The 17,059-nt window shown below is 42.2% G+C and overlaps 1 protein-coding gene across 9 annotated transcripts in view; it reads right to left on the bottom strand.

Moving 5' to 3' along the window:
• Positions 1 to 17,059, bottom strand: part of GPATCH8 (G-patch domain containing 8) — a 58,676-nt gene that overhangs the window by 19,698 nt on the left and 21,919 nt on the right. For 2 of the 9 annotated variants that reach the window (XM_055789681.1, XM_055789685.1), the window contains exons 3-5: positions 13,656 to 13,728; positions 840 to 907; positions 260 to 346 (exon numbers count right to left, since the gene is read on the bottom strand). In XM_055789681.1, coding sequence (XP_055645656.1) covers positions 260 to 346; positions 840 to 907; positions 13,656 to 13,728 — 228 coding nt within the window. Of the gene's footprint in view, positions 1 to 259; positions 347 to 839; positions 5,654 to 13,655; positions 13,729 to 15,794; positions 15,813 to 17,059 lie in introns of all 9 variants that reach the window. The other 7 variants (XM_055789688.1, XM_055789687.1, XM_055789682.1 and 4 more) reach the window with 7 other exon arrangements.

Here is a 17,059-nt window from a genome sequence, read left to right as displayed (position 1 = left end):
CCAGAACAGGAGCAAAGCACAAAGAGAAAGCCCTGCTGCTATCCTGTAGCTGTTAAGCAGCTAAACAAACATCAAGGTTAATTCCAGGAAGTGAATAACCAGTTTGTTAAAATATAAATAATCTCAACAATGACAAAACCACCAAGAATACCTAATTCCTACTGCCATTACTGCAGCCTAATGAGCTCTGTCCTATCAGCACAAACCCTCTTCTGCTCAGCCCACGGGAACTTTGATGTTAATGCCCCTGTTTCAGTACCTTGTATTTCTGCCTCAGCTCCTCGGTGTCTTCTTTCTCCACCTCCAGTACACGCCTCCGCTCAGTGGCATCTTCGGCGTAGTCAAGCTTTTTTAAAAAGAAAAAAAAAAAAAAAAAAAAGAAAAAGAGATGCAATTTGTCCCATAAATACTTTGCACTACTGAGACTGACAGAATGTGTAATTTCAAAAATATGAGGTCTGAAACAGAATCTTTGCATCTTGTACTTCACTTTCCCTGTTTTGTAGTCCCACAGTCCAACCCACATGCAAAACGGCTCGTTAATCCTTCTGAGGTGGAGGCTCCTGGCAGGTCCATCCACTGCAGACAGCAGCCTCAGCTTTGGGGAACAGAAACCACAAAGCCCAGGAATTTCAGATAGCATCCAGACCTCAGAACTCAGGTACCCGTGGGTAAACAGAGTATGGATTTTGAGAAGTGTTTTTCTTACTGCACTGATTTAACAGCGAGGTTTTTACCTTTTGATACACAAATTCTCAGTTTTAAATTTCTTCCCTATCAGCTTCCCAAGAGCCATGCAAGGAGTGACGGGGTGCAGGACGGGAGCCAGATGAGCTTACCTCCATTTCCATCCTCCCCATGCCCATGACATCGTACTTGACGACGATAGGGATGGGATCTGTCCTCCCTGTAAGAGGAACACACAGAGAGGCGGTCAGCGCTTGGTCTGCCACCCCAGCTCGCTTTACACATTGGGTTTGGGTGGTTAGAGATCTTGCCTTGGAGTGCAGAGACCAGAAAGCTACAGTGAACCAAACACAAGCCATTCTCACAGCTTACAGCCAAACCCGCTTCTCAGCTCCAAACCGGTTCCAGGTAAATGCACCTTGAATACTGATAAATGGTATTTTCCGAATATTAACTGGTCACGTAAAATATTCTCATGGTTAATGTTCAACCGTGACAAGTCCTAGGGCAAGGCTGTTGCCAGGACTTGAGAAATTAACCTTTCCCTCAATGCTTCCACACCAGGTAATGCCTACTCCTCATCTTCCGATACAAGTGAAAAAGCTGTTAGATACATTTTACTGCCCTACCACATTAATAATTGATCAGGACTTTCCTGTAAAAGCCGTGGAAGCCTCCCTCCCGCCAACTTTTGTCCCTTCCCAAGAGTAAGGAAAGCTGACTGAGAAGCGTGGCACAGAAGCCAAACTTCTTTCATCCAAAACGACCGCCTGGTCCAGGCCAGGTGGTCAAGCACCTGCTTCCCCAGCTCCTGCAGAGATGTTCTAGCACTCGCTGTGTCATCTGTAAGCTGTGAAAAGGACTAGTTGCGAAGAAAATTGACTTTGAACTAATCAAACTATGCTGGAGATTTTTATTTATTTTTTTTAAAAAAACATATCTTTAATCCACTCATAACCAGCCAAACAAAGCAAAATGGGGCAGACAAGCACTTTACTACCACAGCTTTTTTTTTATTATTATTATTATTTTTATTTTTACATCACAACTCGCGCTGTTCGTTGTGATGTAAGCCCACTGAAAAAGTACTTACCTTATCCGGTGCATACCTTGAGTAAAAAAACAGAATGTTTACTTCCCTTATTATTGCTCTTGTTTTGGTGTAAACAACTGTTTTGTTATACACACATACACATATATTATACCTTTGGGCTAAAAGATCTATAGGTTTTAATCATGCCAAAAATATTCCATTGCCATCCACATGCGTAAAACGTTAAAAGTCTTTAAAACTGCCTCAGAAAAACCTGTATAGGCATCAGCTTCTGTCTTCTCCAATATCAGCTTTCTCTGACCCTCAAAAGCAACAGCCCACAGATCTCAGACTGCACCCAGTCCTCAAAAGGAACCTACTCTGGTCAGACTGGTGTCTTTTTAACTCAAAGTACAGAGGCATGTGTTTTTTTCAGAAACAAGTCCATTTAATGAATCGCTTCATGGTTTTGTTTATATGCCCATAAATTTGACAGGCATATATCCACCAAGTCCAAAAAGAGTTATCACACTGATCCAAAATGATATTTTGAATTGAGGGTTTTTTTGGGTATTTTAAGTGTTCTCCATTTGAAAATGTTTCTCTTACGCCCAATGGTATAATAAAGTAAGCAGTGACTGCAATTTTTAGCAAAAGGACCAAATTAAAGACAGGTTATAAAAATGACTTCCTAAGTGCAATATCACTTTCATAACGTCTCAGCCAGGGATTTACTGGTAAGTGGTGAACCCAAATGGAATGGCTGGCAGCGAGTGCCAACAATTTGGTTTGGTTTTTGGGTGTTTTTTTCCCAAGCTTTTTTCTTTTTGTTTTGGTTTAGGTTTTGGCTTTGGGGTTTTTTTGGGGTTTTTTTTTTTGTTTGTTTCTCCAGCAATGGAGAACTTTGGATGCAGCCTCATTGCCCTGGTAAACCCCTGTGTACAAACAATGCATCAGTACTTTTGCCTTCTAAGGCAGTCAAAGTTTGTTTGTTTTTTTGTTTTATTTTTTTTTTCAAAATCTATTTGGAAATTGCAGTAGCAAGTGCTAGTGCCCATCGTGTTGGGGAAAAATCAAGTTTGGACAGTATTAGAAATTTATGTTTAAACTGATTTTGGCAGTTCTAACACAAACAGAAACATCCCTTCTTAGCAATAACCTTTAATGAACAAGGATCAGACAAGTGTGCATAAAGAAAGGAAAGGAAAGGAAAATGAAAGACCAAGCAGAAGGATGATGGCTACAACAGAGAAAGTAAGCCTAACATATTGGTGCACTGATGACAAAAGGAGTAATTCAGTCTGAAAATAAAAAATTACCACTGCTAAGTTTACCATCACCACAACAAGTCCAGGATCATAACGCTGTAAAAAAGAAACACCATTTGTTAGGCAGAAACCATTAGGGGCAGAAAATAGGCCGTTTGTAGTAGGCAGGTAGGATGGGTTTTAAAAAAACTAAAACTAAAACTAATAATAATACGAGGCTTCTTCCTCACCCCTCCACCCCACGACCATGCTTCGCCCTGTGGAATCAGGGAGCGGGTAGGTTTTGAGCAGTTACTTGTTTTCAGAGCTGCAGGTTGAGCTCCTGGTGGACAGCCCAATTTAAAAGAGGCACCGAGGCACATTTCAGCAGGCAGTTTAAAAAGGAAGCAGATCAGGATATTAAGGCAGTTACGAATATTTTGGGTCAAGAGGAGCTCTGCTTTCAGGTAAGAGGAGAATACCGAACGTGAAAAGCAACGCCTTTGTTTTAATCCATCATTTCATTACGAATTAAATACCACGGCAGCCAGCCAGCATGACATCCAGCCCACAAGTGCTAAGCCTGAGCACCCTGAGCACGTAACGCAGCTACGGGCAGCGGTGCTCAGCCCCAGCACCGAAACCGCGGCTCCATCCCGGTCAGCAGGACACGCTGCCGGGCGGTGGGTCACCAGGGCCGGGGGACCCTTGCTCGGTGTCCTCCCAAAGCCACTAGGGCTCGGGGAAAGGAACGGGCTGCTGCCAAAGGGCCACCCCTCACCCTGCTGACTGCCAAGTGGGCTGGGTGGAAGATGGAGAACAGCCAAAGGGGAAAAAGGGACTTTGAAAGTTAAGCTCTTTAAGTTCTCCTTTTAAAGAATTTCCTCAAGAAAATTGATTCTAGAGCTGCTGTGCGTGACAACAGGATCTTTACCAGCATGTAAACGCGGTTCTGTGTAGGGCTCCCAGGTTTAGGGTTCCTGCTGACCCTTTTCGGGTACACCACCGTACTTTGAAGGGCAAAACTGAACTTTAAAGAAAGGGCGAGAATTCCCACGCTTCATGCCACTACGCAGGGTTGCAAGCGGTGCCACATCAACAACTAACCCCCTAGACGGTAAATCATGCAGAACATACAAAGCTGTGTCCATGCCCTGTCCCCCTACACCCCAGAAAATTAATTTTTTTCCTGAATCAGATGACAAACTCTTTCCTTTACAGAGTGGTCACATTACACAGGCTACAAACCCCACACCAGAGAGGGTTGTTGTACAGAACATTTCCACAGAAGGGGAAAGCCTCTGCAGAAAGGACAAAACATAAATGTCCAGCAGGATGGGAAAACCAACCAGCTTACGCAAGAGTTGCGCCTTAGAAAATCCTATGTCTTAAAGTAAATTAAGTTTGCAATTATTTCCTTAATTCAGAAACGAAATGAGATTTCAACAAAACTGACCAGATATACTGGGTTCGCCTTCCTCTTCCCAAAGAAATGGGGAAAGCTTTTTCCCAGCTTGTGAAAACCTGCTCACCCCCAAATACGCCCCTACAGCCGCCCCTTTTCCTAGGGGTGTGCAGCTGCAGGCAGCACCTTGCCAGGCACGCCTCTCTAAATTCCCTCCTTTTTAATTGCACAAAGTTATGGGAAATGAGCAAATATTTTGCCAGCAGTGCTGTAAATTAACAAATCTTGAGAAAAGAGTTAATCCTAATGCTTCAGGGCTTTAATATCAGACACCAAGTCATGCTGGACACAGAGGATTATCATTTCACAGTTGGCAGCTGCAGGGTGCGTGCTCCATCTCTGGACACTGGGTAGATGCTCCTCTGCTCTTCGAAACAGGACGCTGCACCAGATGGACCTGCCATCTGAGCCCGTCTAGAAATGCTGGCGTTGTCAACACTACCGCACATTTTATCCTTTTTTTTTTTTTTTTAAACAGTCAAAACAGAAAACAGTTTTCGTCAACGATTTGCAGATTCAGAAGAACTCCTCCCTCCAGCAATATCATGCACTGCAACAAAGAGAAGACATTTCTGGAGGTCTGTTTAATGACAGAGAAAGAACAGGATGCTCCCATTGGGGGGGAAAAAAAAAAAATGTAGCCTCAAAATTATGTGTTAACTTAATTCAATCAAATTATTTCAGTGTATCGTTTATGCATAGCATATAAGCACCAGAGGGGTATCAGAACAGCCTTATCCTACTCACTATGCTGACATCTTCACAAGCTTTGTGGGATATAATCCTAGAGGACTGACTGATATCACACTCTTCATTGGAGGAGAATTTCATGAACTAAGCGTCTCGGGAGGATACAAACAACCGAATGTGATCTTGTTGAGCGCGGAGGATTTTTATTTACTCACTATTTTTATACTACAACAGAAAACAAAACCACGGTAAGAGACAACCTTCTAGGAGGTTTTAATGGCTCTTGGAAATGGACTGCCACAGAGATTAGAAACACAGCTGCATGAAGGCAGCACTGGGGAGATTCACAATCACATCGCTGGATTTGCTCTGGTGGGTAAGTGTCAGTTTGTTCAGTCACCTGCGGCACAAACCCCACTGTAAAGGGCCGTAAAAGGTCAATAGGTGCCTGGAGTCGGCGAGCGACGCTCACAGCGATGCATCCCCAGGGACAGGGCACGATCACCATCCAACTGCGCTGCCTCCGTGAAGCTGCGAGACAGGGAGGTGCCGCTGTGGTCACGGATGAGTTTTATTTTCAAAGTTTAGGATTTTGCAAGCTCTCAAAATTTTCATAGGTCTATTGTGCATTTTGATAGCGCAACAGCTGTCCTGCTGAAAATTCAGACTCCTCATTCAGTACATCAAAAGGGGAGAGATGAGGAAATCCACTGATTTTTACTGGTGAACAGTCCCTGGCGGTGCTCCTTGCTGGCTAATAATGACATGACGTTATCAAGCTCATTCTGACTGCTGCAAGAAGCAAACAAAGGCATCCTTTTATCCTGGTTTCTTTTGGGAATTAGATTCGTGAGCTCATCCTCTTTATGTCCGATTTCTGGAAGGGGTCACAAACAATCAGATTCAAAGAAAGTCCAACACATCTATCATCCTCAGCAACAAGCACCAAGTCCCAGTAAGGAGAAACTGTTTTCCAAGTACACAAAAACTGCACCGTGAACTTAATCCTTACTAAGCAGGAGAGAAACGACAAGCAGAAGACAAGTTGCAAACACCCCAATCACAAGGAAAACTTCAAACAGAAGCTCAAAACTTCTTAGACACACAAGCCAAAGGCAACACTTGCAGAAAACCAAGCACAGCTCCCTCAGCTTCTGCAAGGGAAGGCACATAGAGTCTGGGTCAAAAACCATCCCTAACTCAAATGATTATCATTGTCATTAAAGAACAATATGGGATGTTAGAGCAAGAACATAAATCTTGGCTGATCTAGAAAAGAAATCAGAGATAAGAGTCCCTGCCTTCATCTCGGTAAGTGGAGAGGGCTGAAGAGTCCCACCTGATTGAAGGCTACGCTGCAAGAGTGGGGGCAGGTCGTGCCTGGCCATGACTGCTCACCTCCCATGCACTCATCTTTCACAGTTTTATTAAACTGCTTTAACATTATACTCACACAAAGGGCAATAAAGCCTGATACTAAGCCAAGATAAGGCCACCTCTGTCACTATAAGCATACGTCACCAAAAGAATAAAGATTTCACCGACTACGCACACTCAAGTAATCCATAAACTTATCACCCACAATCAATGGAAGGATCTTGCACATTCAAAAGCAACCAAGGGGGGAATCACTTCCCCCAGCACAGACCAAGGCATTAAGTAAACCTTCCTTTAGGTCTGCAGTTTTGTGGATTTTGACATGGTAATGAAGATTGGTGTGATGATAACAGGCTTTCAAAGCCACATTACCCAGGTTTTCCAAAGCTAACTTCACATGAAAATGTTAGTCTTAAAGCTACTGCAATGATTTATGCTGCAGGCACCAGCATGGAAACGTTAGTCTATGCCAGAATTCAGGTTCCCGTGAGGACATGTTAAGATACAAGAAGATAAGATTGTGTTCACATCTCTTTCTTGGTAAGACTGCCAAATCATTCCATAAGTAACGAATAAAGACGCTGTTCAACATTTTTAACTTTCCCTTCCAAATTTTCTTGTATTTATTACAAATCTTCAAAACCCAGAAAGAAATATAACATTCCTCATGGTGTTTTTCTCAGATGCTTATTGTTCCATGTTCTCAAGGCCTGACAAACATCTACTCTGTCTGACTTCATGAGATCAGAGGATTCAACAAATGGAAAAATATATTAATGTCAGCTGTAAGCCATTTGGCAAACTAGTGAGAGCACCAGAATTCAAGACCTCTGGAATTCAAACCCTGAGCCTATTTCTCCAAGCCGCAGCTGCCAAGCGATTCGTAAGCCACCACAGTTGCTCAAGCAGTCGCTCCCCACACATCTGATGAAACCAGCATCTAGAAAACATAGTGTGCATCACCCCCAGCCACCTGACGCTGTCTTGGAATAGTGACTCTTGCTGAGCTTGATCTCACAGATGAGAATTATCACAGAGGAAATATCCGTTCTCTGGCAGCCTGCCTTAGCTACAGGATCACCTCACCTGCAGGCTCCCCTACTCTCTGCACATCTTCTACAGCATTGCTTTCAGACGGTTTTGTTCTCTCACTCTACTCATCCTTTGCATAAGAGGGAAAACAAGAGCTTGTCTGAACAGATTTAGTGAAGAACATGCCAAATAACTGCATTGTAGTATAACTGAAGGGAGGAGAGTGATGACTATATTTATCATCACAGAATTTGCAAGTCAGAACAGAAATCCACTTGTGCTTTTTTTTTTTACCTTTAAAACCATGCAACAAAAATACAGTTAGATGGGAACAGAATTCTAGCATTTCCTACCAAATTTGATATACCTGACTTTGCTACCTTGTTAGATAATTTATATGCTCATGAAAGGAGAAAGTAAACCCGAAGTTGTGTTACGCATATTTGTAACTGCCACTCTCTGTGTCATCAGTACACGCCGTGAGTTTGCAGCATACCTTGATCAACAGGAACAGCACCATCTTGACAATTTCTGAAAGGTTTATTGTTTTTAGCTTAAGTGGAAGAGAACAAGCATGCAGGAAAAGGTTCACAGCTTTATGTGGCACTGCCAGGAGCTCCTGTTACACTGAACGTGGCTCTGACTGCAGGCAGCCTGCCTCCTCCACAGCAGCATCACATTAGTATTGCTGCTCTCCAGGAAGATTCAACCAGCCCTTCAGAACAGTTATGCTGAAATTATGCCAAAACTTTGCTAAAAACATAAGCAAACACAAAGGAAATTATTACTAAATAGGAAGAAGAATCAGGGGACAGAAGGCATTTCTCTTGGACCAAAGGCCACAGGTAAAGCTACTGCTACTTCAACTAACTGCCCCAGAAGGGACCTCCCTTTTTTAAACATAGCCACATGCAGCTTCTGTTCTCTGAAAAACAAGATAAACCAAGTACCATTACAAAACAGCATCACACAAAGCATTGCCATCCACTTTGGAACCTCACTTAGTTTCACACTGAGCTACATTTTCATCACAACAACCATCAAGCGATAAAAGAGCTGCCTTAGTCCCCTGCAGACAGCCAAGAAGCAAACCTTACACGTGAAGTTTCAAGGCTCAATTCTAGCTCTACACTAAAGCCCCGTATTATCTAAACGATTTGATTCAACAACATAAAACATTTAAGAGTAGCTATGCCATGACAAAAACGTATGTTATCTGTTGCCATAGCAAAACACTACATTCTGATTCACCTTTCAGAGATACCACACAAAAAAAAGAATAATCCCAGTCTTGGGAATACTGTGGGACTGTCAATTAAATCAATGTTTTCACATGTATCAAATTAATCATACACTACACACAGTCTGTGGTACAGGGAAACCTAACACAACTGCTTTTTTTACAGGTGTTGGAGCAGTTTTTACAGCATCAAGGTTGCAGTCAAGCAAGCACGTTTCCTTAAGAGAGCACTTTAAAGAAGCAAATCTAGAACAGTGTGTTGAGTAAGTACAGTTATTACCCAGTGCTGACCCACAGGGCAACTAGCTAAGCGTGAACTAGACCTGTCCACCAAAGCTGGTCAATCCTTGCTCAGAGTCCCTTCTATATGGCCAGTAAACACCAGGCAAACCTTCCCTCCTGACTGGTCTACACTCTGCAAACTGCCTCTATCTGCAGCAAACCACGCCGCAGAGCTGCCCACCCCGCTCCCCTCCACAGCGCCTGCTATGACAGAGGGACCAGCAGTATAACCGTGAGAACAGAGGGGGATGGCTATGAATTAACTCAGCAATACCAGAGGTGGGGGCATTCACCAGCCTTTAAAATCTGCCTGCTTGCTCCTAGCTATCAGGTCTACCCTGTCCACATACACGCTACAGGCCTGCCCTCATCCCAGCCAGCCACCTAATCCTTTGGGCACGACTCCCCAAATGAGCTATGTGACCGATTCAAGAGAGCCAAATTAAAACATTAGCCCATCTGAAATGCTAGATCATTTCACTATGCCCTACACAATATCCTCTCTCCAAGTGCATCAAGTGAAGTCACATATTACTGCATTTTCTGACAAAGCAAGTAAATAGCCTTTGTCTTTCCTAAGGATAGCGTTCACCACCTAAGGATAGTGTTCAGTTTTCCCTAGTCTAATGAAATGAGACTGTTTTAGTCTTGCACCTACACCTCTAGAGTACTACAACCTCATATTAAATACAGAAGTCCAAAAAAAACAACCAGAAGTTTTCAGCACTTTACTTTTTTAAACAAGACTTGTCAAAAATTTGAACACACAGGGAAAATGTGAAGAGCTTATAAAAATATTTTCAAAAGTATGATTAAAATCATACCACTTCTGCGTGTCAATCTCTCAATGCTTTTCATAATAATACTTTAACTTAATATGAAATACTTATTCCAAGAGAAATCATTAGAGTATTTGACTGCAAGATTTCACTCAGCCCTCTCATTCCCCTTCTGACTTACATAACTCCGATTTATTCACAATCCTCGCTCTCATTTAGCACAGGACTTCACATGAAGGTCAGCCAGGGTTTTTAACCACATCTTTTGCTAGTTTTATTTTTTCAGTAGAACACAGAATTCTACGTTATCAATTACAAGTGTTCCCCCTCAAAGAGAAAACAGTCCACAGTCACAATTTTGTTATTTGTTAGAGCACAACCACCACACAATCTCTATAGAAAAGTGGTTCCCCAAGCAATACTTCCCAAATTAAAAAAGATCCCTGTCAGCTGGCAACCCCCTCTTCTGCTTTTTCATATTCATTGGCTGTTAGCAAGTCAAAGCATCGTCTCCCAATATAACACAAGTTGTTTGTGGGAAAAAAAAATGTGAAAAAACATCAGGAGAAGAGATGAGCAGAGGAATGACTCTGCTGAATTCATTACGAGCTTCTCCGAACCTGTATTCTAGCACCTGCATGGCCAGAGACAACAGCACTATCCCCCTGTCTGATACCCTACTCAATCTGCATCTAAAAGAAAAAAAAAAAAAAAAAAAAAAAAAAAAAAAAAAAAAAAAAGATGCAGCCGTGTTAGCAGTTAGGACACAGCTTCTCTTACGACAGTTACATCACCAAGGACATGGATCACTTGCTCCCTTATCCAGCGCGATTCTTCCACCAGCTACAACAGTTAACAAGACTTATACCACCATAAGGAGCTGCCCCAGTAGGCACAAAACTACTCTGCTTCTGAGATTCTGCAGAATGAACCAATCTGGCGGGTACCTTTGTACTACAACGGCAGATTTTTACCACCAGCAATTGGCAAATGTGAATTTTAGGCTACTCCGGCTACCATTCAGAGAATCACTTCAGCATTCTCACCGCGGGATTATATCCGCAGTGGGCAGTTAACGTGAAGGAAGCCATCACAACAGTACAGTCTTCCAGTGTGAGGTTCTTCTTGAACAACAACATAACGACCTTACTAGAAAAAATAAGCATTTATGACTGGCAAGTACAACGTAGCAAAACTTTTAGATTCACCAAAACTGAAGAGGGAGCCCCAGTGCAGATGAACATCTACAATTAAAAACTACATAATAAAAATAAGCACACATCAACTTCCCTTTAAACTCACCTGCATGGGAAAAAAGGTAAATATAGTAAGTCCATATACGTAAGTCAAAATGTAGGGGTTTGAGGGTTTGCTGTAAAGGTCTTCTGCAGTAGGTCAGATACCATATCCACAGCTAAAGGCTACTTGAAGCGGTTCTGCTTTTGCCATACCTCTTAACCATAAGCTGTTTAAGATTTTAGGCTCAAGCACAGCACAAAGCAAGCAGAGTTAACAATACATATGCTCTGCATTTGCTATTCTTGCATCTCTAGAAATCTCTCCTGGTCTTTTCTGAGCAAGAAGGGAGCGTGGAAGAGGGGAAGAACTTTTTTGTTTTGCTCTACCATTCTCAGTGCACACCAAGCAACTTCACTCTTCAAACTCCTAGAATAAGTTTAAAATTGGATGCAAATATTTCCTTCCTGGCAGTTTATATTTGTATTTTGGGATGATCTAAGATTCATGTAAAAAGGTCACTGGATAATGAATTAAACACTCCCAACATGATCACCATCAATGCCACAGGCAACAGCACAGGCTGTAGCGGCTCGTAACTAAGAAGGAGCACCCTCAGTGTCTTTATGTCGAGCAGAAGGGGAGCAGCAGCCCTCCTCTGCACCCTCTGCCTCCGCAGCACGGCAGCTGGAGAGGCTAGCTGGCTGTCAAGATGGACAGGACACTGCTTTCCTTCCAAAAGGTGAAGGCACTACAATTCCTGCACGCTCTCCAAAGCATGCATTAGGAAGGTGTCAGACCAGGGTTAAACTAGACAGGCTATTTCTACTCCTACATTTCTATTAAATTGCAGGAGGCGCAGGAAAACCCTCATAGCCCATAGCCATGATTTGTCTGTAGCTTCCAGGCAGTTCAAATCACCAGAGCTTCAATAATATTGGAGTAAGAGATATGGTACAGATTCAACGCTTCGAAATGCACAGTGAGAAAAAAAAATCTACATCTGGACAAGTATCAAAATGCAAAAATGGGCAGCCCTGGCTCTCCCATCCTCAGGACACAGGGACACCAGCCTCCTGCCCCAAACAAGGCTGTACAGTCATCTGCTGTTTACTCCATCACGTCAGTGCCTGCAACACTGTGCAGCACAGGGCCCCTCAGGGCTGTGCTTTTGAATCTGGCTGGAGCCAGGAGAAGGCTTTAGCTTCTTTCAAGTCTCCATGTTTCCACACTGGTGACGCACAGAACAATACAGGGCACCCAAAAGAGAAAACAGACCAAATTACACATCCAGTGAACGCCATGCCAAAGCAGAAGCCCAAGAGGTGACAATTTACAACCACGTCCTGAGCTTTGGCACCAGCACGGGACACAAAAGGACTGCAAGAGTGCCATGCATTAACCAGAGGATTTCAAATGAAACCATGTTAGAGGAAGCAAGAAGCATTAACCACCAACGCAGTCCTGCCTGAGAAGTTAGAGTGCCTTAGTCCAAGAGATTAATACGCATTCCCCGAGTTCGGAGAACTCATTACCTCTCAACAGTCATCCAGAGCACAGAAATACTTATCTCTCTAATGGGCTCACTGTAGGGGCATGGAAGTCCAATTACAAGCTCCCAGGTCTTCAGACTAAGGGTATGGGAACACGAGTAAGTTACTCTGAGGAATTCAGGGTACACCTGAGTTTCAAATACTTCAGGAGGTTTCTACAGAAGCCACCCAGGCACACAGTCTCGTGCCTGCGGTAAATACCGAGCACCTTACTCGCAGCATCCCAGGCAGACACTGTATACACAGGCAGTTTCTAGAGAGTAACTGATTGGAAGCACTACATTCAGTTTTTCCCAACGCGGCTGTGTGCTTTCACCCTGGCTAGAGCCTCGGCAGAACAGGAACTTCTGGCCAGGGGAACGGCTAAAGCCACCCACCTGAACTGGGCAGCACTGGCTCAATTCACATCATGGGATTTAGTGTCACGGGAAGACTTCAGGCTCAAGACAGCATGAGGACTAGGTGCATTAGTTCAGCTAGCGCTACAGTGTCTCAAGATTTGCTAAATCCTTGACAAGGATTGCTGGTGAACAGAAGTCAAACCCGTGAAAGCCCTCTGGAGAAACTAGAAGTGAGCCTCTCCCATCCGTGAGAACCTTTGCCACCACTTTCAAGTCTTCAGTGGGCCCTTTTACTCGCCTTCTAATGGCTTCTGACACCACTGTGAAACATGCACACAGATAATCGTAACTAGCTTGTATTTTTAATTCTTTTAATATCCAGCCAGCAGAATATCATTACAGAAGCTGCACAACTACCTGTTAGTAAGTAGGCAGTTAATTCACCTCCCTCCCAAAAGGCCAAACATGGTGATTCTTACATGTACATGACACACACACATCATGTCTAACCTGTACCAGTAAGCGAGGCAGCAGCTTCCACTTGCAAATTGCTAAATAGGAAACTCAACAGTGCATTTGTTTGGATATATTAATAATGGAAAGAAAATCTAATCTAGGAATAAAAAGCAGAAATAATTTTGTTAAAGACTGAAGCTGGTGTTGAATGTTTCAGACACAAGCTACTGGACTTACCCTGCAGTGACTTTCCCAATCCCTGGCCCAGCTTCCACCCATGTTTCTGGAGTAAGCGGTGTCCAATATTATCCTGACAGACAGAACAGAGAAAACAAACCAAAAATATTCCAATAATATATTCTTCCCTTCCCACTGACATTTAAACATGTGATGAGCAAGAGATTTTCTACATATATATGCATGCAAAAAAATGCTACTGAAAAGGCAATATATGCCCAATAAAAGGGAAAGACAAATGTCAAAAATTGCTGGCTAGAATTTTTCCAAGGGGATGGGGTATTAGGGACGGTCACTTTCTGATGGTGTGCTGGGCAACTTTTGTGCATCACGTTTAAAATAAAAAAATAAAAAAGCAATGTGGGAGAAAATAAAGGTACCAATAAAAATTGACAGTAAAAAGCATAAAATCAAGCTATTTATACAATCATATCCATCACCTAGACAGCACCACTTAAGATTTTTTTGTAAAGAAAATCTACAATGTGTTTAGTCATTTTGTTTGTGTGTCAGGCTTTTATAATACTGAGTAAGTTGTAAGTGCAAGACTGCCCCACCACTAGAAACCAAAACACAATCATAGCAAAATCCAGGCTAGACTTGATTGGGTTTTTTTTTATATATGTAATATATATATATAAACTAGCATGCAGCCAATATTAAACTGAAAAAACAGTGAGGTTAGTAAAACAAAAAAAAAATAAAATCAATTAAATAAAATGAGCTCAAGCACAGACTGGGTGATGCATTTCACATGTAAACTAACAAAAATACTAAGATGTTAGAATGAAACAGGCCTAGCAATAAGTTAACAGCAAGGAACCATTAGTGCATGTAGGGGAAACAATAAGCATAATGTCTCATCTTCCTAAAAAAGATGCTATTTTGGAATAAGTGGAAAAGTACTGACGCAGCAATTAAGTGTCAGCTTTTGAAAATAGGGCTGAGCAGGGCTTTGCATGGAAGTCATTATGTTTTTATGCAAGATTTCTTCCCCCAGACAAAGAACAAGAGTGCTAACGGCACCCTTGCAACCATCTGAAGCTGATCGTTTATCCCTTACTGATCAGTTTACCCATTTACGAGCAGTGACCAACTGTCAAATCCTCAAAGAAGGCCTCTCTAGTTAGGACTGTGTTCACCTTCTAATCATAAAAAATAAAAATTAGGTATGTATTTGTTGATTATTAGTTGTCATAAGGCAAACCACAACTCAAGATACCACAGAAATATCCTGAATTATAACAGGCTGTGAATCTGTAACATTGGGTGGTACATGGAATCTTAAAAAAAAAGTGAAATAAAAAGATATATATGCTGCAAATTTCTTTAATTAAATAACCAAGTTGTCAACAGAAATCAGGATAGCAGTGGTTTTTTCACTCACTCCACACTGAAGAAAATGACCACACAGTTTGCAGAACTTTGGTGAATCAGCTTGAAATACACAATCTTCCCAAAAGATATTGGCTGCATGGATACATTCTTCCTCAAAAAGATTCTAGCAAGTATAAATTTAATTTTGTTTTCTGATATACCACTAAAGCAAGACATTTTGCCTTGGTGTATTCTTCAAGGCAAGAGTGTACATCTTTCCCACACTACCCACTCTCCCCCAGGACATAATTAGGGCTACATGGAAAAAAAAAAAAAAAGTAAGGAAATGTCTGCTTATAAAAGCTTCCATCTGTGTATGCAAAAAAAGGAAAAATTAACAGATACGGATTCCAGTCACAAAGACCATGGAGAAGACTACCTGTTCGGAAGCATAGGAAAACTTACCTGCAAGCATATCTGCTGCAGACCGTTTCTCTAACGGCCTCAACAACTGCACAGTCCTTCATGCAAAAGGGGCCCGAATTTTGAAGGTTTTGTGGCTACCACGCTAATTGTTCTACCATTAGCATTGCCAACGGTGTCTGACAAAGGATTATTGAATCGGATTTTAAAAGCCGGTGCTGACAAAAATGGCTGCATTTTTAAAAAGAGGACAAGGAGTACTTTGCAATCTTTTGCTAAGTGGAGATGAGACATTGTGCTGACTGTGTTGTGTTATGAATGCACTAAAATAAAGACAGATGAAGCAGTATGCTATTTCCAAAAGCAGTGCAAGTGGAGTGAAAGCATTTCCATACGAACCTGGCTTTAAAAACTGGGCTGTCAAAAGAACAGTTAAATGTAACACAAAGTAAGAAACTGTCCAATCACTAATGGTAGTTTTTCTTTTGCTTTGTTTTCAATTCACTGCTTGCAAGTAATGTATTTATTAAAGAAGAGTGAAAGCATAAAATAAATTCAACAAGTCAAGACCAGCTGGGAGATTCAAGAGCGGTGTGTTGTGACTGACACAGTGAAGGGGTAAACAAATGTTAAAGGGAAAAAAGAAAAATTTAGAAGGGTTATACACATTAGCACCACTTTTACAAAACCACTCAAGAGGATGGTCGCAAGTTGTTTGACAATTGGAATTATGCCTGAATATTATCCTGTCTCAGTTCCCAGGAAGGGGGTGGTTTCCCCCCCTCCCCGATCGGTTCCATGTTTGCTTAAGCAGTGAAACTACTTCCAATTTTAAATATTACTGAATTGAAATGGAGCATCTTCTGATTCAGTCAATAGGGAGAACAACTCTAAGAGTTTAATATTAACATCTGAGCTGGGACCTAGTCATTGGTCTGCTCATATCTAGCCACGTTTGACCTTCTTCCTCCATATATTTCACATCACTACCACAAACCTCTCGGAGGCAGACTGGCAGGACTGCTCTTCAGCATAAATACTGCCCTAAAAATTAAATCATGGAAGGCCAGGCTTGCTAGGCTCCCACATGACAACCAAACCAAAATCTGACACAGGGCAGCAAATGTTGCAACAGCTGGTAACTTTTTTTTAAATTGCATTTTTAAGTGAGAGTTCTGTAAAAGTGTGGACTCTTTCACATAGAAACGTCTTTCTTTTTTTTTAACACCAAACTTCCTGTCAATGTCAAGAACTGTCATTCCTTTTGACTAAACTATCCTCACATAGCAACTTTCCTACAGGAAGAGCTGCAGCAATCTACACCACCAGCAGCCCAGCAAGAAAATCCCCCCATTTCTCAGCGGAGAGCTGGCACAAGTCTCCTCACTTTCTTACACTATCGTTTTGGAGCTCCTTGTTACAACCGCACAAAAATTATTGAGGCAGCCAAAATTAACTCTCCCCACAGGTGTCTGAGTGAGCAAGTGAGCTCTCATTTACCGTCCAAACTACTCACAACAGCAGCACTATCTGTCTGGGCACTCAGTCATGGAGACAATACTGGACACCAGACTGCAGGGTGCTCAGCTAAGACAGAGCGGATCAGCAGGCTCTTGATGGAACAATTTACACCTCCTGGCATTACTCTCACCACTCTGGAGCTG

This window comes from Falco peregrinus, chromosome 18 (genome assembly GCF_023634155.1).
Source record: "Falco peregrinus isolate bFalPer1 chromosome 18, bFalPer1.pri, whole genome shotgun sequence".
In the NCBI taxonomy this organism is placed as follows: domain Eukaryota; kingdom Metazoa; phylum Chordata; class Aves; order Falconiformes; family Falconidae; genus Falco; species Falco peregrinus.
The sequence above is the reverse complement of the archived record's forward strand: the minus strand, read 5'-3'. Positions and strand labels throughout refer to the sequence as shown.